A 25,061-nucleotide genomic window follows, 5' to 3' on the forward strand; every position below is an offset into this window, starting at 1 on the left:
TTCGGTCCTCCATCCCTGTGGCCCCCCACGTCCAGGAGCCTCCCGTCTCTGTGACCCCCATGTCCCTAGGATGATCAAGCCCCAGTGACGCCCCCAACCTCGCCCCAGGGCCCTGGGATCGCCGTTCCCTGAGCGTTCACCTCCCCAGGATTCCGCATCCTCGGCGCCTCCCCACCCCCCAGCTCCCATCTGCCTGGGGTCACACATTCCTGCGATCCCAATCCCCCCAGGTCCCTCCCACCCCCGGCAGCTCACACAGCCCCCTCCCTCTGATCCCAACACTCCTCCTTCTCATACCCCCGAGATTCCCGCTGCCCAGGGAGCAAGGACCCCGCCGGGCATCCAGCCATGCTGAGCGCCCAGCCCAGCCCCGGGGGCTGCAGCGGCACCTCCAACCCCCTCCTCACTGCTGGCACCATCGGGACAGTCGCTGCCCCGGGCTTGGAAGCTGATCCCAGTGCTCGAAGAAAGGGGGGAAACCCCACCTCCAGCCCCCCCCTCAAGTCCCTGGGAGGGCTTTGTGTCACCAGATAAAAACAACTGATAGCAGCCAGCCCTGCTGTGGCACTTTTCCACTTCAAAGCCCTGAGCAAACACCAGCCAATTAATTAATTAACCAGCACAAATGCCCCGCATGGGCCATTCCTGCACCGACCATTCCTGCTCCCAAGGCCAGGTGAGCCTAGCCCCCAAGGTATGGGGGCGGGGGGAGGACCCCCCGGCCCCTTCTCTCTCACCCCCTCCCCTCCCCCCGAGCCCAGGTGCTCAGCATGGCCTTGGTTATTTATTCAAGACAAAGGTATAAAAAAACTCCGTGTTAGAAAGCTGTACAAACGGGGGGGGGGGAGGCAAAGCGCCCGCGGGGGGGTGGGCACTGCTGGGGGTGGGGGAGGGGTTTGCCCCTCTGGCACCCAGCAGAGGTGTGGGGGAAGAGGGGGGGGGCAAAAAGTCCAGGCTTAAGGGCAGTTCTCACTGCCCCCCCCCGCAAGGTGAGGTGGGATGCAGGTTGGGGAAGGGGCACAGCAAAGTGGGGAGGGGGATTGTTTCCTACAGCCCCACACTGCACAGCTGCCAGGCATCTCCAGCACATCCATGCTCTGGTTCACACCAAGGGACCACACACAGCCCCCAGGGTGCTGCCTCAAGGGCCAGCACCGTGTCCCTACCTGCAGGACACATCAGTCTGAGCCCCCAGTGGGGAAAGACCCAAGGGCCAACCGTGGGCAAGCTCAGCTCCTGGGGCAGGGGTGCCAGCCCCCTGCCCCCCTCCAGTCCAGGGTACACGCAGCCCCTTCCAGTCCTGGGCTCGCGCTCAGCCTCTGGCTCCCGACACCATCCTGCCTGCAAGGGCAGCTGGGGAGGCCCAAGGGCTCTGGGCTGCTCAGCTCAGCTTTGGACCCTCTGGCCCTCTAATACTGACAAATCCTTTCCTTGCCCAGATGTGTGCAGGCCAGGTCAGCCTGTGGCATGCCTGAGGACCGCGGAGGTCCTGACCATCCCCAGCGGCTGCAGCCTTGGTCCATCTGGGCACAGTGGGGCAGCTCACAGCCCCTGTGGCACCAGGAGGGGCAGGAGGAGGCTGATGAAGGTGAAGGGGCTGCTGCCTCGCATCGCCGAGTTCTGCCCCACGCTCCTCAGCACGTGTGCAGCTGCATCATCTGTGGGGAGAGAGAGGAACTCTGAGTGGTCCTGAGGGGAGGTGCTGTGCCCCAAGAGCCAGCAGCATACTGCCCCACGCAGGGGGGCTGCAGCTAGCCCCACTCCCCTGGGAGAACAGGTGGGCTCAGCCCCAGCCCTCCTGCCAGCCCCCAATGGCCACCCAAGACCCCATCCACCCACAGCCACCAACCTACCTGCCTGGATCTTCCCCTTCTGGGTAGAGGCAGGGACAGGGGGTGCCTGAGCTGCAAAGGAAATGCAGGGTCAGGCTGGTGGAAGGCAGATCCCCAAACCCCCCCAGCCAGGTCTCACACCAGGGGTCACCTCCCCGTGCCCCCCACACCCCCAGCAGCCAGCACCTTCCCAGCCAAGCCGCATGTGCCCACACCCCGGGGCTGGCAGGGGGCCACGGCCTGACCATGACTCAGCTCAGGAAAGGCCGAGCTGGGCACCGACACTGGGAGCCAAAAGGAGGTGGGGAGGAGGACATGGGTGGCGTGGAGGGGGTGGGTGTGGGGGTGCCCAGGCAATACTTACTGCCTTTGCCAGCCACTGTCACCTTCAGCTTCAGGCACGCTTCCCCGTGGTGGTGAATGGGCTTGGCTGAAAGGGACAACGAGGGGTCAGAGGCAGAGAAGCCCAGCAGGGAGCCCAGACCCAGGGCAGACACCACCCACCTCCCACCCCCCCCACCCCCTCAGGCACTCACAGATGTAGTAGTAGCTGCGCCCCTCCTCGAACTCCTTGCCCAGGGTGAAGGGGGTGAAGCGCTGGAACTTCTCCGAGAACTTCTCGGGGCCGTGCAGGGCGCTGGGCTTGTTGCACTCCCAGCGGATCTGGTCCTTGGAGCGCGGCTTGCAGGCCTGGTACTCCTCCAGCTCCACCAGGTAGAGGGTGTAGCGCTCCATGAGCCGGGGGTCCAGGCTCCCCTCCTCGTAGTGCGGGCAGATGATGTCCAGGTACTCGTTGATGCGAACCACCACGGTGTAGTCACTCCACTGCAGCCTGGGGCAGGGGGGAGGCAAGGGGTCGGCTCCAGCAGGGAGAGGTATGGGGGGGAGGGGGAGGCCTTTCCCCTGCTCCCCCAGATCTCCTCTCTCCCCTGATTGACAAAGCAGCCTCCTGCCCACAGCAGCTCCCCAGAGCCTGAGATGCCCACCCCTCCCTCTGCAGAGTGCCCACAGTGCCCAGGCTGGCACTGGGAGGAAAAGCCCACCCTGGACCAACCCCATCACACACACACACACAGAGCAGCCTCCATTCCCAGCGCTGCCCCACAGCCCCAGCAGCCAGGGAGCAGGGAGGGGACCCACTGGGACGCTCACCCTGCCCGGCCCAGCACTCCCCAAGCCAGGAGGCGTCGGCAGCGCCAGCCTGTGGGGCAGCTCCCGCCCGTGGGGCAGCCAGCCTGGCTCCAGCCCTGCTGCTCCCCACACCTCACCCGGGGGGTAGGGGGGACTGGACTGGCAGCCAGGCAGAGGCCTCTCTGGGGTGCCCTCACTACACTGGCTGCAGTGACCTTGGTGAGGCAGGGTGCCAGCCCTCACTGCCAAGACCCTGCAGACCCTGGGGCATGGGGCAGGACACAGAGCCCCACAGCGTGTGCTGGGGAGGGGGTGTGCCTGGGTGGGGGGAGCCTTACAGCTGGGAAAGACCACCCAGAGAGGGGACACCTCTGCAGTCCAGGGAACATGGCTAATAACCCAGCCTTGGGGGGTGGGACCTGGGCATGGGAGCAGCTCTACAGCCTGGGGGTCATGCCACGGCAGGGGGACACAACCTCTTTAGTTTATGGGGCACAGCTGAGGGCAAGGGGGACCCTAAAGCCCAGGGGTCACAGCCTGCAGTCAGGTGAGGATGCAGCCCTACTGTTCAGGAGTCATAGCTGGTGGCAGGGACACCCCTAGGGGAGGCTGGTGCCTAGGGGGAGCCCCCTAAAGCCAAGGGGGAGCAATCCCACCATCTAGGGGGGCTCTAGTGATTTGAGGGGCAGCCCTACAATCAGGGATCACGGCCTGGGAGCGACCCCTACAGCCTGAGGGTCGAATGAGAGTCAGCCCCACAACATCAGCCCATGCCTGGGGGGGGAGGGGTGTGTGTTGGGGGGCGCAGGTCCCGATCAGTCCGTCCCCCCCCGCACATCCTGCCCGAGCGGCAGGGGCTGGGGCCAGACCCGTGTTTGTCAACAGTTTCCCTGTGCCCCGGCGCCGGGGCTGGCGCCGCGCCACTCCCGCGGGGAAGGAAGAGGCCCCGTTCCCGCTTGGCCCTGGGAACGGAAAGGCTCCCCCCGGTTCTCCCCCCTCCCAACCCTTGTCTACACCTGGATCGGCCGCGCCGCTCCGCGGCTGCGCCCCGGGACCGCCCCGCCGGGCTCAGCACCGACCCGCCGCCGTGGAAACCGCAGCACCGTCACCCCCCCCGACCCCGCCACAGGGCTCGCCCCCCTCTCACCGAACGCGACTCCCCCCTCCCCGAGCTCCAACCGGCCCTCCCCGGGCTCCACATCTCCCCTCCCCAGTCCCATGGAGCTCCGTCCCCGCCGCACGCCCTGGACAAAGGCCGCCGGGGAGCGCCCGGCCCCGGCTGGGGGGAGCTGCGCCGTCGGCGCCCTCGGGGCCGCCAGGTCCCGGTGCTGGGGGGCAGGGCGGGGGGGGGGGGTTGGCTGCACTCACCGGGGGTTGGAGCTGTTCCAGTAGACGAGGTGGTGTCCAGGCTGGGGCACCGCCGCCCAGCACAGACCAAGCCCCAGCCCCAGTAGGGCGAGGGGCACCCACGGCCGCTCCATCCGCTCCACCGGGCCAGCCCCGCGCCCGGCCCCTGCCTTAAGTACGGCCCCGCCACCGCCGCCGCCCCGCCCGGCCTCGCGCCCCGCCCCGCGCACCGGGGCCGAGACACAACAACAACACCGGCGGCGCAGGTTGGGGGTGGTCTCACGCGCGGCCGGTACCGGGCAAGGGCTCGGACTCATCGGCAAAGGCTCCGGGGGGGGCGAGATGCCGAACCTGGCTTGGGGGGGTGGAAGGTCCTGCCCGCTGGCATTGCCTCCCGGGGTCCTGCGTGGCAGGGGGGAGTCCCCCGCGGGAGGTGGTGCAAGCCCTAGGGGCTCGAAGCGAAGGGGCCGAACCGCGACCGCCTCCTCCTTGCCGGGGCTCAAGGGCCGGCGATGTGGTCCAGCTAAGGGGGGATGCTGCAGGCCTGTCGCCCTCCCAGCCCTCGCCATGGGAACCCCTTTACCTGAAGCGCTGGGAGCCACCCAGACTCCCTAGGAAAATGAAGCTGGGAAGCTGCAGCGGCTGCCCAGAAAGTGCTGAGGGCTGAGAAGTGCTGGGGGGCAACACCCACCCCCACATCCCCCCTTAACAGCTGCCTGTGCTCTGCCAGGGCTTGGCCCCCCACACACACATCCTCCACCCTGCTCTCTGGTTGCTTTGCTCTGTGATATTGCCCCTTCCGTGCCCTCCCTCTCCCCCCAACGCCCCCAGCACGGCGAGGGGGGGAGGGGCTGCGGGCACGGCGGGCGCGTTGCCGGCTGCCTGGCTGGGGAGCGTGGAGCTGGCTATCTGCTCCCCATCTGCCCCCAGCGCCGATCCATCCTTGTTAAAGCCGGCAGAGGGATGCTGGCTCCTGCCCGCGCCCGTGTTGTGAAGTGATAACTCAGCCGCATTTGCAAAACAACTTTCCTCTTGTTTATTACATAATGATCCATTGATTGTGGGTAATGTTGCATGCCCGCCGCTGCAGCCGTGCGAGGAGCGCTCCCCTGGCACGCTGGAGGGGGGCTCGGGCAGGCGCCCGGCACCGCGGCTTGTAACCAGAGAGTTGGCTTCTGGCGGCTCTGACGGCTGAGGGCTTCCCACGGGGCTAAGGCTGTGGGGCTGGGCGCCCCACATCCCACCCGCATCCCCTGATATCCCAGCCTCGCCCCCCAGCCTCGGCTCCCCACGGGAGGGGGACCTGCTCGCTTTTTTCTCCCCCTCCCCGTCTGCGCCAGGCCTGACATCATCTCCTGCGCCATAATAGCTGTGCGAGGCCTCCTGCTCCCGGGAAGTCGGCGCTGCCGTGGCTTGTACCGGGGAGCACCTCCTGGAAACACCCCTGGGTGCCGTAGGGGCCGCAGGTCGCTGGGATCAGAGAGCCAGAGCTTGGCATGTGCAGACAGGCAGCGGTGGGAGCTGGTCAGCGCTGCAGCCGTTTCCCTCCCCAGGGTCCTGGTGTCCGCCTGACGCTGGCCCCACCGTGGCTGGGCCAGGCCGTGCCTGTGTCAGGTGCTGGGGAAACCGAGGCAGGGAGCAGCCATGTGGGGGCTGTGCAGCACCTGGAAAGTCCAAGCTGTTCCCCCTTGTAGGGCTGGTGCAAGCCCTGGGTGAACAACCACACCGGGACTGGCATGTGGTACTTGGCCCCGTGGCCTGAGGGACTCCCTTGTTTTCCCCTGTACTGTGATCCCCAGCCTTGGAGCAGGGCCACCAGCGCACGGAGACAGGGCTGGAAGTGAGGCCGTGGGGACCTGGCCAGGTCCCAATGTCACTGCCCTGCCTGGCCCACGCAAAACGGCAGTGCCAACACCGATGACTGGACCGGGGGAGGAAGGACAAGCCCCCTGCTGGGGACAGCTGGAGGGCTAAGCTGGCGCTGAAGGGTACCCCACTGCCTTCCCTGATGGTTCACCTGGGGCTTGATGGTGGGGAAGAGCCATGGCAGGAAGCGGGGTGCCTGGCAGGGTGGGCAGCACCCAAAACAGCAGCAGGGGGGCGTGGGTTGGTGTGCCAGCAGTGGCGCACACGTGTGTGCGTGGTCAAGGCCGTGCCTCCTGGCACATGTGGGTGACTGTGGGTCAGCGCCCGCGCAGGCAGGGCTGCTGCTGCGCCAACTGCAGCTTTGCAGGACAAAGGTGAAGCCATTTCGCGCCATAAACACTGGCAGCGGAGTGGCACGGGGCAGGTGGGGCCGGCCAGAGGCCACGGAGCTCGTGACAAACCCTTTATGGTTTTCTCGGCTTGGGACACCCAGGTGCGCCCCAGCCCCTGCCCGGGCTGACGTCACCGGAGTAAGGCTGGGGGAGGAAGAGGAGCAGTCCAGTCCACGGCCAGGAGCGAAGGCCAGGGTGACGTGCTGGGCAGGCTGCGTGCAGCCCGGCAGGTAGGCACGGCTGGATGCCAGGCTGTGCGTGGAAGGGGCAGAGCCACATCCCCAAGGCCAGCTGCCCACGCCACGCGTGTGGCCGGAGAATGAGATGCACCCAGCCCTGCCTGGGAGGACAGATGCTGCCATGGGGTGATGCAAAGCCTTGTGCCACATGGCCAGTCCGGCCACACACCCTGTGCCCAGAGCTAGGCTGCCTGCCATGGTTGTAGAAGCTCCCCAGCACCTGGGGGGCACTCGACCCCCGGTACTGGAGTCTCAGGGAGGGCACCCCTCTGCCTTGGGGCAGCTGGGCTTGTGGATCCCCTGTCCCAGCACCCCAGGAGTCTCCTGGCTGGTCCAGGATGCCCCCAGCATGCCACACTGGAACTTGCCCGAGGGCATGGAGTGGAGCAGGGCTGGGCAGCCAGTCCCCACCGAGCTGGCAGCACTGCCACACATGCCAGGGAGCGGTGCCAAGGTCAAGGCAAGCAGCAGGAGGGATTTTGCAAGCAGAGCTTGCTGTGCCACACTGTGCCAAGGTGGCCAGCTCAGTCCCCTGCTCCCTGCCACAACACAGCAGACAGCAGGGCTGCCCCAGGCTCCCCAGCCCACTCTGCTGTCTGCCACCAGTGTGGCCCTGCATAGGCGCAGGGGCTGTGGCTGACCCCCGCAGCCAGCGTCCAGGGTGGGCACACAGCCCTGGGCAGTGCTGGCCAATGCTGCCCCAGTCAGTGCCTGGCCACGCCATGCCCAGCCAGCCACCAGCTGCTGGGGGCACCCCGAGTTCCCCTCGGGAAGGGGGTCCAGGGCAGAGTTCCTGGGCACGCCATGCCCAGCCACCCACCGGGTGCTGGTGGCACCCCGAGTACCTCTCGGGAGGGGGGTCCAGGGCAGAGTCCCCGGGCACACCATGCCCAGCCAGCCACCAGGTGCTGGAGGCACCCGGAGTTCCCCTCGGGAAGGGGGTCCAGGGCAGAATCCCCGGCCCCACAGCGGGCACGGCCTGCAGGAGCACGGGGCGGGGGGACGTGGGGAGCCCAGGGCAAGGCAGGAGTGCTCGAAGGACCCGTCTGACGGGTTCGCCGGCTCTTCCCGCACCCGGACAAGCCCGGGCCGGCGGGACGCGGAGCCACCGCCCAGCAGCGCTCGCTGGGGTGGGGGAAGAGCGGCAGCACCACCACAATGCCTGTGGGGACCCCTCAGCAAGAGGCCGTGTCCGTGACACATCAGTCCCCACTGGGAGAGGAGCTGCAGCCCCCACCCCCGGACCCTCCCTGCCTTGTGGGGAGATCGGTTGGCCCCCTCCCTGGGGACAGTGGAGCCCCCCAACACCCTGGGGTGCCAGGGACAGGACCCGCATGGCTGATCCCTTCATCCCCCGGGACTGCGGGGGGCTAGAGGTGCTCCACATCTCACGGCTCTAGTGACACCCCCCTTAGATGTGACCCCCATGCTCAGGAGATCCCTGGGCACAGCCCTCTCCTCATGTACCCCCTTGCCTCACCGGAGGCACTCGGGGGGAGCTGAAGGCATCTCCCCAGAGCCGCCGAGCAGACAGGCGTGTGCCAAATCCCCCCGACGCCAGCAAGAGCTGGCATGCCCAGCAGAGCCAGACATACCGGGGGGGGCTGCTGTGGGGATTCCCACGGGGCTCCTAGGCACACTGGGTGCCATCTCACTGCCACTCGCCCCCTGCAGCAGGCAGGGGCGGCCAGAAGAGTTCCTTTTGTGCCTGCTCCTCCCGGGGCTGCCCCTAGCCACCGTCCCCCAGCGCTCCCTGTGGGCACACACCGAGGGCCCTGCCCGTGGCTCCACACCTCCCTTACCTGCGGGTACTGCCTGCTGTCTGTATGTCCTCCTGCGGGCAGCACCGTGTCCCTCCGTGCCAGCGCCCTGGGTGTCGACGACGGGGGGGAAGGTGGGGGTGGTGCAGAACCGGTGGCAGGCGGGGGAAGCACCCCGCAACCCCCTGGAGCGCCCTCGTCGCCGGAGGTGCCGAAGCTGTGGCTTGGAGCTGCAGTGCCTTGGGGCTGACGAGGAGGGTGGCACAGGGAAGGTCAGCACCCGCTGCTCGCCGCCCTCCCCTGATCCCTTACCCGGGCTGGAGCCCACGGTGAGGGGGCAGGGCTGCCCGCCGGCCGGCTGGGACCACCTCACCTCTCCCCGCTCTGACCCGGGGATCCTTTTTGTTGTTTGGGTTTCTTTTTTTGTTTCTACCTTTCTTTCTTTGTTTTAAATCCTTTTATTTCATTACTTTTTCTTTTTTAATAGACTAAGAGCAGAATATGAAAATCACCAGCCAAAGCACTTGAAAAAAAGGTTGAGATTTTTTTTTTCCCCCGTTTGTTTTTGTTTCCTTTGTTCGGTTTTTTGTTTTTTTTTTGTTTTTGCCCCCAAAAAGTGTCTGTGCGTTTGCATAGGTCAGGTCTTCACGGAAGACGAGGAGAATCCAACACGTTCGACTATGTACAAGCCGGCGCGGGGCCGGGGCCGGCGCCGCTGCTATGGTACAGTATAGATATATCTCTAGTCGCTCTCTGTACAGTATGTATAGATCTCTATATAGGTTATGTACAGGCTGCCCGGCCACCGGGCTCCCCAGCCTGGCACTGCCCCCTTCCAGCCACGGAGGACCGCCCTGAGCTGCGGGCAAGGTCTCCAGGGGCAGGGCTCTGTGCCGTGCGGGACGGTGTCGGCAGAAGGTGCGGTGCGCGCAGCAGCACCAAGATGCATCCTGGCAGACGTGGACGCAGCCCTTGGCAGGGCAGGGGGGTGACTCCCAGCCAAGAATGGCATCTGCCGTGGCCCCCAGCCCCATGGGGAGGCTCTCCGGGCGAGGGGGGAGGGTGGCGATGCAGAGGAGCCGGGTGGTCCCGTGGTGGTTCCCCACTGGCTCTCATGAGGGGCAGCAGGTTAGGGGGTCCCCGCTTGGCAGAACCGTGCTGGCCGGGCCCCCACCAGCATCAGGAGCTAGGAGGCCAGCAGCGTCATGAGGAAGAGTGCGGCGGCCACAGCCAGAGGCAAGTGTTCCCGCTTGGGGCTGGTGCCACTGATACTCTTCTCCAGCTTGGGCATCTCCGGGTTGAAGTTTTCTGTGGAGAAGAACGAGAGGGTGAGGGTGGCGCTAAGGCAGCCCTGACCCCTACCCCGTGGCTGGGGCTGCCCCGTGGGAGGTGGCAGGGGGGACGCGGCGCTGCGGGGCTGGGGTCTCTGCCTGACTCACCCAGGTCCTCGATCTTCACCTCTGGCCGCAGGGTGAACTGCGGCAGGGTGGGTGCCAGCTTCTCCCCAGAGTGCGACGCTGCAAGAGGGAGAGAGGACGGGGGGGAGTGTGGGGGTCGGTCACCACTCCTGGGCCACCTTGTGCCACAGCCCACACCAAAGGAGGGATGGGAGACCCAGGAGGGATGGGGAACCCACTGGCAGGCCACGCAGCCCCCCACTTGCCCACAGCCCCCGGGGTGGGCACAGGGGTACTTACTGGTGGCACAGCACACGAACACCTTCATCTTCAGGCAGGCCCGGCGGTGGTTGTGGGTTGGGGTGGCTGTAAAGCAAGAGTGGGCTGGGGTCGTTTGGGTGACCCCAGCCCCAGGCACCTGGAGGATCAGTGAGTCTAGGCATCGTGGGGTCTGGCCCTGCCTTGGGGGTGAAGCAGCAGAACCCCTATCCTGCACCCCAAAGATGCATCTGCTTCAGCACCCTGCATCCCCGTGCTGCATCAGCACACCCCAGCACCCCAATCCTATATCAGAATCCTGCACCCCCATCCTGGGCCAACAGGACCCTTCCAGGACCCCAGTTCTGCATCAGCACCCTGAGTTTTGCACCTGTGCCAGCACCCCAACCTACATCCCCATCCTGCTCCCCTGCACCCCGACCTTCCCTGTGTCCTCACCTCACCCCTCTGTCATGACCCAACCCCCCCTCACAACCCCCCCCTCCCCCATCCCTGAGATCAGGGTGGCCACTGCCGGGGGAGGCTGCAGCCAGGGTGGGGGGGATTGACGTGGGGGGATCCTGAGGGGCAGAGGGGGCCCAGCCGGGTGATGCGGTATTGAGAAACCAGCTGGGGCAGGATGCAGGGGACCCATCCAGGGACAGGAGGCTCTGGGGGGGGCCCGGCCCGGCGCCCCCACGTACAGATGTAGTAGTACTCCTGCCCTGCGCGGAACTCGTAGCCCAGCGAGAAGGCGCTGTAGCGCTGGAACTTCTCCGAGAACTTGATGGGGCTGTGCGGTGCGTGGGGCCGGTTGCACTCCCAGCGCTTGAAGCCCTGGCTGGTGTTGCAGGTCCGGTATCCCTCCGCGTTCACCATGTAGAGCACGTACTGCTCCAGCCGGTGCTCGGGCACCGAGGTGTTGTAGTGCGGGCAGTAGATGTCCAGGTAGTCGTTGACGTTCACCTGCACCGTGTAGCCCTCTCGACGCAGGCTGCAAGGGAAGGGAGCAGGCACAGAGGGTCAGGGAGGAGCAGGCACAAGGGGTCAGGAACACACTCTGCACCTTCCCAAACATCGTTCCCCTCTTTAAAAGGGAGACAGAGGCTGGAGAGAGGACCCCGGAGGTATCCCCCTGCTCAACCTCTATCTGGACCCCCCTCCCTCCCCCGACACACTGGGACCCCTGTGCGACCTCAGCCTGCAGTGCAGCATCACTATCTCGGCAGGCACAGGGGCAGCAGGGGCGCTGCTGGGGACAGATGCTGTGGGTACCAAGCACGGGTGGGACACCTGTGAGAGCCCGAGTGCACAACACCCACACTGCTGGGTCCTGCCAGGAACCTGCCGTCAGAGCCTTGAGGAGGGGACAGACACAGCGGGACAGACAGAGCAACCTGGCCACAAGGCCCAAGGGCACCAGAGTCCCGCAGCCCCTGAGTGTGGCAGGGAGGGAAACGGGGCCCCAGCATTCCCCAGCTCCAGCAGCCTAGAGCCGACCCACCGCGGTTTGCCCACCGTGGCCCCAGCCCTGCCACGCGTCAGCGCTCAGAGAAAGGATTTCTCACCCAGCTCTGGCTAATCCCGTTAGTTCGTTAATGCCGTAAAGGTTGGCCCTGGGGGAGCCTCATTTACATTGATTAGGAGCAGCAATCCCCTCAGATCCACTCAGGAGAGGCTCCGCCGGCTCCTAATCCGCGCCCGGTGGAAATCCCGGCCGCGGTAATCCTCACTGCCGGGCTGACCCCACTGCTCCTGCCAATTAATTACGAGCCAGCGCTGCCAAGCACCGGCTTTGCACCGAGCTACCGTGGCAGCGCCCACCCTGACCGGACCTCGCTCCTGTGTGCAAGCCCCCACCCCCCCGCCAAGTCTCGCTGCGTTGGGGGTCCCTCACCTGGCTCCCCCAGGACGTGGACGCAGCACCCTGCCTGGGCTCACCCGAGGTGGACTGCTTCAGCTCGGGGTCCTTCTCCCCACCTTGTCAAGGCAAATCTGGGCTCGGGAGTCCCTGACCCGGCACTCTGGACGTACCCGCCCTGCCCCGATGCCTTGCCCGCGGTGGAGTCGGCTCCCTGGGTCTCCCTGGCAGGGCTGGGCAGGCAGTGGGCAGGACAGCGGGTGCGGACACCCCACCCCGCACAACCGCCCCTGGCGCTGTTTGGGGAGCCCTGGCACCCTGCCAGGGCCCGTGGTACCCCGGTACACATCATTCCAGACGCTAAGCTCCAAGAGAGAGACCCAAAGGGGCATCCAGTGTCTGCTGGGAAAGAGGGACCCCAGCAGCGCTGCCTCTCCACTCGGGCTCGCTGTGGCCAGCGGGGGCTGTGGAGGGCCTACAGCAAACGTCGTCACCCGCGGGGCAGGGAGCACAGCCCCACATGGCACCTCCCTTGATGCGCAGCCGCTATTCCCTGGCCCATCCCAGAGCCCGCTGGCCACCGGGCAGCTCCCTCCACCAGCAAGGTGCTGAGGCAGCCACCCTTGCTCCGCGGGGCGCCGGGACCTTTCATCTTCCTCCTTTGATGTGGTTGGAAGAAGGGGGAGAAAAAAAAGCTTATTATTAAAGAAATGGCCCGGAGGAGAAAATTGCAATTAACTCCGTGCAGGACGCAGGGCTGGGACGCCAGCGTGCCCCGAGCCAGCTGCCCCAAAGCAGGGTGGGTGCTGGCAGCTGGTGCTTGCCATGGCCAGGTTGTGGCTGTGCCAGGGGGAGTGAGGGACTGGGGGAAGCACATTCCCCAGGATCGGCCCCGGGTTTCTGCATCAGCGGGAGTGACACCCGGCTGCGGCTCCTGCCATGCCAAGGGAAACCCTGCGCTGAGGCGGCAGGGAGCTGTAACTCCCCACTTGCCCCTGTGGTACTTATCACTGAGGCATAGACACCCCCTCGGGACCCCGTACTGGTGCTCATTAAGGAGTGTGGCTCCTGATAAACAGCCTCACTAACGACCTCTGCCCCACACGGCACCAAGGTGTCCCCCTTGGGCTGGGGCACACCAGCACCAGGGGAGCCCAGGTACTGTGATGGTCTCCCCATGGCAGCGAACCTCACCGGTGCCACTGGTGGGCGGGGCTGGAGCACAGCCCCGAGTGGGTAGAGCCGTGGTGCCACCGTGGCCCAGGGCACATCCAGGGACCTCTGGTAGCAACCTCAGCCATGACACTACTGTGTCCTGGCCACGCTCAGCTCCTGCACCGTGGCTGCCAGTCCCATGGGTGCAGAGCAGCACCCCACACAGCTGCATGTCCCCAAATCCCAGCAATCCTAATGTTGTCACTGGAGTGCCCTGGGCTCTGTTTGTGGCACCACCAGGCAGTGCAGGCCAGGCAGAGCCGAGTGCCCAGGCCAGGCAGAGCCGAGTGCCCGGCCCAGCCTCAGCCCCAGCCCCAGCCCCAGCCCCAGCCAGGGGACCCACGGGCCCCTTTTCAGGTGCGAGGATGGGAACAGACACCCGGAGTGAGGGTCTCAACCACTTTTTGTCACTGACACACATTCCAGAGTGGGCAAGGGCTGCCCAGTCCCTATCTGCTCCCACAGCTGTCAGAAAACCTCAGTGGTAGGTGACATGGGTCAGGCCAGGCCCTCCGGGCGCGGTGCAGCCGGCGGGGCACGGCAGGCTCCGGCAGTGCCCGAAGGGTTAAGTGCAGGAGCAGAACGGGCAGCATCACTTCTGCACGACTGCATTTTTAGAGCAGGGCTTTGAAAAGCAGTGGTACCTTCCAGCAGCCTGTCGGCTCTGGGCAGATGGATGTCCCCCTGGCAGAACTGTCCCAAGCACAGGCTGGGCTCCGTGCCCACCGTCCCTGCACCGGCGGGACCCCGACTACCTGGCAAGCCGCAGCCACTGGTGAGCTGGGCGGCTGTTCTGCTCCCATCTGCTGTGATAAATCTGGGCTGAACGCCGCACGCTCGCTCAGGCACTGCTCGGGAGCGCCTGGTGCACTGCAGCACGCCCCGGCAGCAGCCCAGACCCCCGCCTAGACCCCCGGGCTGCGGGGACTTGTCCCTACGTAAAGGCTTGACGAGTGGCATAGCTGGAGCGGAGCTCAGCATCCCACGTCGGCAGCGCCATCAGTGAGGACAGGAGCAATCAGAAGGGGTCCCCCGGTGCGGCTGATTGCATGGTGCCCCCCAATACCGGCTTCCAGGGTGGACACCACCCTCCAGCACAGACGGATCCTTTGTTTGGCTCGGGCAGCTTCGCCCTTTCGGCACATCCGGGGCCATCGATCAGCCAGGGAACAAAAAAAGTGCCACCGATTTGTTCGGCCCCTTCCACGGGGGTGGGGTGCCACGAGGGGTGAAGGCGTTAGGGATCGCCGTGGTCAGTCAGCTCCGACGGGCAGAGGGACAGACAAAGCGCCCGCCTGCACCCACCGCTCACCGCTGGGGGAGACTGGTGGCTCAGCCTGGGCACCCCCCCCGCCCCCTACCCCGTGCCAACCCTCCCCACGCAGGCAGCGCTGCACAGTCACGGCACCCAGACGGCCTCGCACACGCGCGCTGGCTCGGCAGACAGCGCCAGCGACGCAGCCCACGCACACGGGTGGCACAGTACGGCCCCCCCTTCCCTCCTACCCCAGCACTCCCCTCTCCCCCTCCCCCCCCCCCAAGGAGCGGGCACAGAAGGCATCGCCGGCACACGGTGTCTCCGGGGGCCACCTCCCCGCTTGGTGCACCAGAGCTCCTGGGGAGACGTGGGGCTGCTCCTTGGGGACACGGCGGCAGGAGAAGGCACTGTGGTGCCACGAGGCAGCACCCGCCTCGAGGTGGTTGGCACAGCCTCGCTCGAGCACCCCGGGATCCCCAGAAGAGATGCCCTGCACCCCCGTCCCCATCGACAGCCTGGCGATCCCTTTAATCCCGCTAAAGCCCCGGACCTTCCCGCTTTGCTAACAAGATCAATGAGGTTTCTAATTGGGTTTTAATTAAACCATCAATCTGCAACCAGTGACTCAATTACCAGCCCGGGCAGGAGCGGGTGGCCCCGGCCCTGTTGCACCCCGGGACAACTTCCGCACCCCGACGCCGTGGCCCCTTCTCCCACGGGAACCTCGTGGGCCCCGGTCACGCTGCCGGGGCTCGGTGCCGCCCAGCGCGGTGACTCACAGGGCAAGGCACCCCCTGCCCCCAGGGCAGCAGCTCCCGCCAGCACTGCAGCCAGCACCCATGGGTGACTGAGGGCTCTGTGCCCCACAGGGACCCATCTGGGGGGCACAGCCGTGGGAGGGGTGGGTGGGCAGAGCTCCTCAGCCCACCTAAGAACTCTGCAGACAGTGAGGCTGGGTAATTAGCTGCTGAGAGATGTAATCACCACCTTCCCCAACCCGGCAGGGCAGGGAACTGCCCCTGGTCGGGTAAGGGCAGGGAACTGCCCCTTGCCCTGCAGCACCTCCTGCTGAATGCCCCTGGGACCCACTGGGGTGGGAGCATCCCTCCTGCCGCAGGTGATGGCATCCCCAGCCTCGCAGGTGCCAGATGTGATGGAGGCATCTGGCCAGGCACAGCCCCGGTGTCAGGGTCTGGCAGCAACAGAGGACCCAGAAACCTGGGCACCCCCAGCCCCCCCCCCGCCCCCCGGCGGGCACAGAGCACAGCTGTGGCTGCTTTCCCGTGTGAGAGGCTCCCCCCAGGAGAGGAGGGGAGTGCTCTCGAGAGCCTGCTCCAGCTCTGGCTGCCTGGAACACAAAGTCAGCCAGATAAAAGCTGTCGTGAAGAGGGCGACCGTGGTGGCAGTGCCGGCGGCTGGAGGGGGACCTCACGGCATGCTAGGCACTCCTTGTACACAGGTGGGCTCTGACACGCCTGCCTCAGCCAGGCACCAGCTTCTCAGGTGCTCCCATCTCACAGCCACTCTGCTCTGCCCTCTCCGCAGCACTGGGCACCCCGAGGCCTCAGGCATCAGCACTGCCAGTCCCCACACTGGAGCCAGGCATGCAGTGTGTGACCTCTGTGTGTCACTCCAACCTGTTCTGGGGGGCTCCCAGGGGCAAGAGTGGCATCAGCCATGTCAGGCCGATGCTAGGGGACAAAATGCTGCCTCTACCTTGGCATCCAGAACACCCTGCGGGAAGATGGCACCCTGCATGCATTGGCACACTGGGGCCCGAGCTGGGGACACCTGTAGGAGCCCCTGGCCACAAACCGTGGGGCCCCACAGGGGTGCATCCTCCCCTCCTGAATGCCAGCACTAGGTGGCAACCCTCGACCTTCATCCTGTGCCACCAAGCCTGTTCCCGGCAGGACTTGGGCGTGGAGGTAAAGGACCAGCCGGGGATTGTCCTGTGCCCCCAGGGCTCGCCGGCTGCCACCAGTGGAGCTGATGGGACAGGCAGGGAGCGCAGCCGGATCAACCCGGCCGAGCAGGAGCAGGCACCTCCGCTGCCCGGAGCCTCTGACACCACCTCTAAGCTTCTCCCCGGGCTTTGCCATCAGCACCTTCCACCTGCTGCAGGAGGGGTGCCCTGCTCACTCCGTGGCACTCCTGCCCCCTCCCCCCGCCCCCAGCACCACCGGCCGTCCACCGTGGCGACTTGAGGAGCATTGCCATGTGCCCAAGAGGGATGAGCCACCACCAGCTCACGCTCCCCGAAGCAATACCAAGACCCTAGATGCTGTGGTTAGGCTCCGCAGGGCAGCCCCTCGCCCTCTCCTCCTTCGCCAGGGTGCCCAGGGCGACGCAATACATGCCTGGGGGTGCCTGTCGCAGCTCCGCCAGGAGCAGCCCCCAGCTGAGCCCTCCAGCATCCCACCCCTCCCCGGAGAGCCCCAGGGGGGCCGTGCAGGGCTTGTTTATTGCTCTGATTGCAGCGGGGTTGCTGGGATTTGCAGGCTGCGGCCCAGGGAGCCCTAATTCCCCCCATAATTTATCTAATCCAGACACTTTGCCGCGCGGCTGTAATTGCGGCCGAGCTGCCGCACTGCCTAACAATAAATATCAGCTCCGGGAGTCCCTGGGACACGTCTCTGCCGCAGCCGCCCCCACCGTGCGCCGCCCGTGCCCTGAGCTGGACGCTCGGAGCCGCGCCAGAGACGCGTGCGCAGCGGGCACGGGCGTCTGGCTGCGACACCCCCCCCGGCTTGGGCACGGTGGGCACATGGCTGGCACCCCCTCCACCCAGTCCCTGGGGGGATGGGGTGTGGAGGCAGTGCCAGGCTGTGGTACACGGTTGCGAGTGATACGGTGAGGGAGAGGTTGCCCCTTGCTGGTGGTGGCACTTTGGTTGTGACGGGGCGAGGGCGGGGGGCACTGGAGTTGCCCCCCTCTCCCCACCTCGAGGTCCTGGCAATGTCACAGCGAGGGGGGCGAGGCTGGTAGGTGAGAGGGGGGTGCAGCTGGAGGAGGAGGGTGCAGAGGGGTGCCGAAGCACAGCGGGGTGAGCCAAGCGCCTCGCCATTGTGCTGCGCCTCGGCACGTCGCACACACGCACGATTTATGGGGCCCAAGCTTCCGCCTGGCGACACAAAACCAATGGGAGGGGAGGGGGCGGCGGGGGGGGCTGCTGGGGACGCTGCTCCCCGGCAAAGGGGTGCAGGGCGGGGGGAACCCGGGGGAGCCCTCACGCCGATGGGTAGCAGGGGATGCTCCGGCTGGGCTCACGTCCTCGCCACACCCCTGTGCGCTCGCCCCGGCGACGAAAGAGGAGCTGGACGCTTGCAGCAGGCACAGCTCCCCGAGCCCCACAGAGGGGTCCCTGGACCCGCCGTGGACTCGCAGCCTCGGGGGGGAGCCCAGCCGTGCCCTTCGTCACCCCAAAACCTGTGCCGTGCCCGCTGCCCTCTGGCGCAGCCGTGCCAACCCCAGGTGTGGGTGTCATGCCCCTCACGCCACCGGACAGCCCTCCGTCGGGTGTCCGGGTGCCCGCAGCCCCCGGCACAGACATGAGGGAGGTGTCGGGGGATCACGACCACCGACCGCCCGAGCTCCCGGTGGCCGTGGGCGCGACAGCAGTTTCCACACCTCTACTCGCAACCTCCGCCTCGCCCCGACAACCCCCACGGGAGCCCTCGGACCCGCCGTCCCCGGCTTCGGCTCCGGAGCTGGCACCACTGCCCGCCCGAGAGGCGGGGGGGTGGCGGGCACCCGTCGGGCCCCCCCCCCCGCGCCGCGCCGCCGGTGCCGCTCCCGCTCCCAGACAGGCGGGGGGCGCGTCTGGCGGCGGGGTCACCGCAGCGGGACCACCAGCCCTAGCCGGTACCTCGGGAAGGAGGTGGGACACCAGCCGTGCCCTTCCCGTGGCACACCAGCCGTGCCCTTCCCGTGGCACACGACGCCCACCGCGGAGCGGGTCAGCGCAGATAGGGAGAGAGGAGGCTTGGTGCCCTGTGCCCCCGACCCACCCGCGCCCGCACCGGGAGCCGCCGAGCGCAGCTCCACCGACCCCGCCGGTGCCCGCGCCCCGCCCGGCAGCGCAGCCCCGGGTACCTGCGCCGGTCGGGTCCAATCCCACCCTCGGCTCCGACTCCGCGGGCAGGGCGAGGTGGGGGCAGCAGCACCTACACCGGGGGGGTCCGGCAGCCCCACCCGCACGGGGGCGCCTCGCGGACACCAGCACCGGGGGGTCCCGCAGTCCCGGCGCGCGCGCCCCCGGCCCGGTGTCGGCCCCCCCCCCGCCGCCGCTGCGCGCATCCTTCAGCGCGATCCCCGGCGCGCCCCCGCCTCGTCCTTTCCTGCGGTTCCCCCCGCCCGGTCCCGGGGACATCAACCCCGCCACACACACACCCGCCTCCCGGTGCCGGTATCGGTGCCGGTACCGGCGGCCCCGCACTCACTGCAGGTTGGAGCTGTTCCAATGCACGGCGTGGCGGTTGCCCAGAACCCCCGGCGGTCCCCGGCCCGGCAGCAGCAGCAGCAGCGGGAGCAGGGGCAGGAGCGCAGCCATCCTGCCGCCGCCGCGGAGCCCGCCGCGATCCCGATGAATGGAGAACCGAGCCCGGAGCCGCCCGCGCCCCGCGCCCCCGGCGCCCAGCTCCGCCCAGCGCGCGCCCGCCGCCGCTGCCGCGCCCCCGCGCGCACTCCCGACACCGCCCCGGGCCCGCCTGCTCCGGCACCGGCATCGGCACCGCGGACAGGGGTCGTGCCGGGTTTGGGCTTGAGGGTCCCCAAGGGCGACGGCACTGGGGTCGGGTCCCACCAGGATCAGGTGTCACCGGGGCACCACCGGGACCCCAGTGAGTGGGGGCACCAGGGTCATGTCCGACTGACATTGGGGTCCCTGTGCGTGGGACCGCTGGGGCTCGACGAGCTGTGAGTGAGGGCTCAGGGTCCCAGAGGGTCCTTGTGACCCCAGGACAAATCACAGTGGGGTTTGGCCACCCTAGGAACCAGTGGGAGCCGCTGGGAGGGAGGCCACCGTGCCAGGGCAGCCTGGGTGCTGGAGGGCCACACAGTTCCAGGCTCTACCACCTGCCCTCTTCTGCCCCAGGAGCCTGCACGTAGCTCAGCACCCACCCATGGGGCTGCTCCCTCGCTCCCTGCCTCATTTCAAGGGTCTGTGGGGCACAGATACCCAGGCAGCTGGCAGTAGCTGTGGGGGTAGTGGGTGCTCCTCAGGTGCCAGTCCCCACCAACTATGTGGGAAGGGATTGAGCTTAGGTGCCAGCTCCAGCCACCCATCCTCGTCAAGATCCCTTAGCAACTACCATGTGGCACCGCCCAGCGTTCCCCGTGTGCCAGGTGATCCCTGCCCCGGCACACGTGTGCAACACACGGGCACGCTCATGGCAGCGCCAGGCATGGAGCTGCCAGGCGGGAGCGCGCCCGAGCACATGCACACACCTCGGGCACCGACCCGGCGAGTCCCTAGGGGCTCTGGCAGCGCCGGCTTTGCACATGACCCCGGAGATGTGGCAGCCCGAGGAGCTTGCAGACGACAGTGGGAGGCCATGGAAAGCGTGGCCGAGCTGGCGGAGCTGGCCCCGGCTGCCGCCCGAGCCGGCCCCGGCTGCTGCCCGTCCCGGTGGAGTGCTGAAGGTGGTGCAAGAAGATGGGTCGGTGCGATGCCAAATGCCACGTCCCCGGTGCCCTGCTGTCCCCCACAGCAGTCCCCAGGCCTGGGCAGGTGACACAGTGTAGCCCCAAGGCTTGGGCTATCTGCTGCCCAGTGCCCAATGCCGGGAAGGTTTTCTGGCTGCCCAAAGCTGCTGCCAGGGAAGCTGCTGGCAAGTGTGGAGCTGCTCTGCTTTCAGGGCCCCTTCTTCGGGCTCCCCATTGCCCCTTTGGACTCGTGGATGCTGCCCCAGCCCATGCAGGGTGGTGGTGGCCAGGCTCGTGCTGAGCCCCCCCCCCCAAGTCCCTCTTAGCGCTGTGGAACGTCAGCGATGCCCACGGAAGGGCTGTGCCCCAGCACCCCCTGCCCCCACCCACACTGGGAGCACCGGGGGCCCAAGCCCTCACCAGATCCCTGCCGGGAAGGGGGAGGGGGCTGGCGGAAGGGCCCGGAGGACCAAAAAAAGCCTCAATTAATTATTCATCCAGAGAAGTGAAGTGGAGAAAACACAACACGTGGAAAAGGGCTCTGGCTGGCCCGGGGTGGGGGGTAGGCAGGCACGGGGGGGGGGGTAGGGGGTGTTGCTGGGAGGCAGGAGGGACTTAAGGGGCCGAGGCACCAGGGTGCCAGGGCATGTTGTTGCTGGTGGCGGCAGCAGCTCTCTCCCGGTGTGCCCTGGGGCTGGGGCATCCCGAGGGGGGTGGTTCGCACCTCTGGAAGGGCCCAGCGGCACGGCGCTGCCACCATGGAAACGCTTTGGCTCAGCAAACCCATGGCAACACAACACCTCCACATGGAAACCCCCAGCTCATGGCAACGCACACGCTGCCACCAGCACCTGCACGCCGCTCTGCTCGCTGTGGGGACCCCCACAGTGGAGCACCCCAACGTGGGGGCCACGGCGGAATGCACCCACGGGGGGGAGGGATGGGGACGGAGTGACCCAGGTGGCCAAAAACCGTCCTGAGCATTGCTATGTGCACCCACGTGTGGGTGCCAGCACCCACCAAGCATCACCCCTTGGGGCTTCAGGATGGGTCCCAGCTGTGGCAGCTGGCACACGGAGGGTTTGGGCTGGGTTTTGCAGACCACGGCAGGAGGCGGTGTCCGTGGTGGGGGTGGGCAGCTGGGTGGCTTTGCTTCCAGGACATGAGAGGCCTCGAGTGCTCCAGGAGAGCTCGGGCATGAGGCAATGCTGGTTCCTCCCCATTTCTGTAGCCTCTCATCTCCTCCACCCCACGCCTGGCATGCTGAGGGCCAGCAGGTTTCTGCTTTGAAAGCAGAGGGGACCAGAGCAAAGCGCCCCCCCCCCCCCGAGTCGCTGCCTGGAGTGGGCAGGTACGAGCAGCAGCCACGCTGGCTGCCATGCCCAAAGCGAGGTGGGGCAGAGGGGTCCATGCCAGCTGCGTGTGCCTGGCAGGGCAGGGGACCCGTTCTGCCCGCCCTGGTTAATATTTAACCGCGGCTTCCTGTGACAGCATGTCGCAACCGCAGAGCAGAGCCGGCATTCAATAAATCATCACGCCGGGCTGGGAGCCGGGGCGGGGGGGAGGAGCGGGGAGGGGGCCAGCGGCGGAGCAGCGCCCAGCCGAGCGAGAGGGGGAGCCGATAAATAATTCATTAAATAAATAAACATGGCGAGAGAGCTGGGTGGGAGGCAGGAGTGTAACCAAGAAAGGGCTCGGTGAAAACGTGGGCATTAAATATTCACCAGCCACACCTACACGGCCCCAAAGGTGCTGAGCTCAGGGCTCCTGACCCGCCGGTGAGAGCCAGGCGCTGGCACGTCTCCAGCCAGACATGGCAAGCACATGCCAATGACACACGGAGGGGGTGGACAGGGCCACAAGGTGATGGCACTCGGGTCGAGGCGCAGGTAGCCAGGGCACGTCTGACAGAGCTGAACAGCCCCCCAGCTCCTGCCAGCTCCTCCTAGCTCCTCCTGGCAGCACGAATCGGGCAGCCCCACGCAGCCCTGCGCGGGCGCCCGGGCACGCTGCTGCCCCTGGCCGGGGAGCGCGCCCGGCCGGCACGCCCGGAGCAGGCTCCCCGCACGCCGAAGGGCTCGCAGCCGCCCCGCTCCTGGCTGCCCCTTTCCTTTTTTATCCCTCTGTCGGTCTTTAAATTTGAATGAAGGCCTCACGGATGGTCGCACCGCGTCAGCATCTCGGCGAGCATCAGCCAAGCGCCGCCCTGCTGAGGGTGTGGGGTGCTGAGACAGCCCCCCGCCGCTTCCTACATCCGAGGAGAGAGGGGACTCCCAGCCTTGGAAGCATCCCCTGGGACCTCCCGGGGCTGCTTTGGCTCTGGGTTTGGAGCCGTGGCAGCATGATGCAGGGTTGGGATGTGACGCAAGGGAGGTGAGCAGGGGTGGCAGTGCCACCAGGCACCAGCCCACCTCGGCAGTGAGCCACAGGTCCAGGTCAGAGCCACCAGCCACCATCTCACCTCCCCAGTGAGCCACAGGGACAGGCAGCGGCCTCACGCTGTGAGGGGGCCGGAGGTGAGCCCGGCTACTCCGACGGCTATGGAGGCAATCCGTTAATTAGCACCTGAATGGCTTGAGTTAATTGATGCGGAGCTTGATGGCGCAGGATCACAGAGGAGGGTTAATTGCCAGCACAAAGCTGGCCACTAGCAGCCGGGCCACGGCCGCGGGGGGGTGGCTGCCCCGGCTGGCACTGGCGGTACAGAAAGGGCTGTCGGAGGAAATCAGCTTCCTTGTGGAGCTGGCGGATGAAGCCGTGCGTGGCTCTTGGCCCCGGTGCCTGCCAGCCCTGGGCTGGCCTCACGGTGCTGGGACTGCTCCTGATGCCCAGTGGGGAGGAAGCCGCAGGGTCCCAGCCCTGGGCGCCAGGCGCCTGCTTGACGGAAGCTTGGCTCCGTCGGGCTCTGCTGTGCCAACCACCGCCAGCCCTGGGTGGGTGTGTGGGCACCCAGAGGTGCCGGGTGGGAAGTGCTGCCAGCCAGCTCCTCGTGGCTCCCACGGCCCAGCAGCCGTGCTCCCCGCATGCCACCCCAGCTTGTGGCCATGCTGCTAGTGGGTGACCCCGGGTGGAAAGCCCACGCTGCGAGGCACAGGCCAGCACCCACGCACATGCCAGTCTCGCCTTGGGCCACCCTGCAGTACCGCGAGAACTGGACTGGGCTGCCAGGCGGTGCCAGGGTCCTGGTTGCCCCCTCTGCTGCATGCTGTGTGCCGGCAGCCCACGCACCGGCGGCAGGGGCTACCTGGCAGGAAGTGCCTGAGTCAGCAGCTGGCACTGGGTGACTCAGCCAGCTCCTCTCCTCTCCTCTCCTCCCGCGTGGCAAAGCTCCCTCCTGGCCTCAAGATCACTCCAATATCATCTCCCAGCAGCAGCCCCGGCCTCGCTGGCCCCAGCCCAGCCCCTCCTGCTCCAGCATGGCCACGGCGAGGGTGCGCCGTGGGCGTGAGGGTTGTGCCGGGAGAGAGCCATCCGACATGGGCAGGGCGAGCGTGGCGGGGGCTGGCACCCAGCCCCGCTGCAGCATGGCAGCCACAGCTCCCTGGGGAAGGGACAAGGACATGGAGCTGCATCTGCAGCCACCAGCCTCAGCCCTTGGCTCCCACTGACCTCATCCCTGTCCAACCCAGCCTTGCTGGCTCCTGCACGGTGGTCGGGGGCTGCAGAGGCTGCAGCAGGCACTGTCTGGGGTGCAGGCTACAGCCTGCTGTCCCCCAGTACCTGTCAGACCTGGGCATGGATCAACAGCAGTGGGCAGAGCAGTGATAGAGAGCCAAGCACGGGCTGATGGCATCTGCATCCGGGCCACCAGGAGCCATCGGCACCTTGCCCCAGTCCCACAGGAGCACCCACAGGAGCACCCAGCAGGTATGGGGACATCGCATCCCAGCTCCACCAAGGCACCCACAGCCCAGACTTGCCCTCACCAGAGCCCTGTCAGAGCCTTGCAGCATCCCCAGGGCTCAGCCCTGCTTGGCTCCAGTGCCATCTGCCCTCCCCAAATGCTGCCTGTGGCTGGGGCATGCCAGCTCGGCTACTGCTGCCCATGCCCAGGGCACCACATGCAGCCTGAGGGCGAGTGCCCAGGGTGTGCAGAGGAACATGTGTGCCAGGGCTGTCGCTGTGTACTGGGGCTCCCTGGTGTGTCACCATGGCAGCAGCTGCGTGCACAGTGCCGTGACCCTGGCGTGTTTGGGCACAAGGTGGCTCCATGGTGGTGTCAGGAGAGGTATGAGAGGCAATGGAGATCTTGGGACTGGGCAGGGAGCTGAGCAGGTTGAACCCAGCACCCATGCTGGTATAAGATGGCAGCGCTGGAGCCTGCCCCGGGGCCGGTGGCAGATCTCTGTGGTGCCCGTTCCCGGTGCCTAAGTGACGTTAATCTGGCCAAGGGGTGACAGGCAGCATCAATATCCTGCTCCTGCCGCACATGGATCACGCTGCAATTAGTGTCTGTGGCCACCAGGACCAGCCAGGAGTGCTGGCAGAGGTGGAAGGGGGTGGGCACACGGGGGGGGGGGGTGCTGGCAGAGGTGCTGGCACACAGTGGAATACCAGGCTGGGAGTGATGGGAAGAGGTCCCTGCTGTGACCTGCTTCAGGTTGTCCTCATGCTCCTTGCAGGTGACAATGCCAAGGGAACTGCAACCTCCTCGGTGCCAAGCAAGGACTGGGGATTTGGCACAGGGCTCTAGGGGAACCTCTGGTTGGCACCAAGCTCAGCAGGGTGAGGCTGCTCCAGTTCTGCCCCAGGGATGTGTGGCCAGCTCTGGGGACAGCCCATCCCTGTCACAGCCTGGGCTGGAGCCATGGTGGTGGATGACCCACCCCCCACCCCCACCACGAGTGGGCTTGGGGAGA

The 25,061-nt window shown here is 66.8% G+C and overlaps 2 protein-coding genes across 3 annotated transcripts; both read right to left on the reverse strand.

Moving 5' to 3' along the window:
• Positions 1-612: 612 nt before the first annotated feature.
• On the reverse strand, positions 613-4,480 carry EFNA1 (ephrin A1). Its single transcript, XM_068168835.1, has 5 exons — positions 4,332-4,480; positions 2,369-2,664; positions 2,197-2,262; positions 1,854-1,904; positions 613-1,658 (listed from the first exon to the last, which is right to left on the reverse strand). Exons 1-5 carry the CDS (start codon positions 4,442-4,444, stop codon positions 1,543-1,545), a joined length of 642 nt encoding a protein of 213 aa, XP_068024936.1. The 5' UTR covers positions 4,445-4,480; the 3' UTR covers positions 613-1,542.
• A 4,645-nt stretch (positions 4,481-9,125) lies between these two features.
• EFNA3 (ephrin A3) lies at positions 9,126-19,166 on the reverse strand. 2 transcript variants are annotated; one of them, XM_068168829.1, is made up of 5 exons: positions 18,999-19,166; positions 10,927-11,216; positions 10,265-10,330; positions 10,007-10,084; positions 9,126-9,875 (listed from the first exon to the last, which is right to left on the reverse strand). In XM_068168829.1, exons 1-5 carry the CDS (start codon positions 19,106-19,108, stop codon positions 9,754-9,756), a joined length of 666 nt encoding a protein of 221 aa, XP_068024930.1. In that variant the 5' UTR covers positions 19,109-19,166; the 3' UTR covers positions 9,126-9,753. The 2 variants fall into 2 exon arrangements, with proteins under 2 accessions (XP_068024930.1, XP_068024931.1); XM_068168830.1 differs by lacking the exon at positions 10,007-10,084.
• Between the last annotated feature and the right edge of the window lie 5,895 nt (positions 19,167-25,061).

Source organism: Melanerpes formicivorus, unplaced genomic scaffold (assembly GCF_026170545.1).
Source record: "Melanerpes formicivorus ecotype bairdi unplaced genomic scaffold, bMelFor1.0.p_v2 SCAF_158, whole genome shotgun sequence".
NCBI classification, from domain to species: Eukaryota; Metazoa; Chordata; class Aves; order Piciformes; family Picidae; genus Melanerpes; species Melanerpes formicivorus.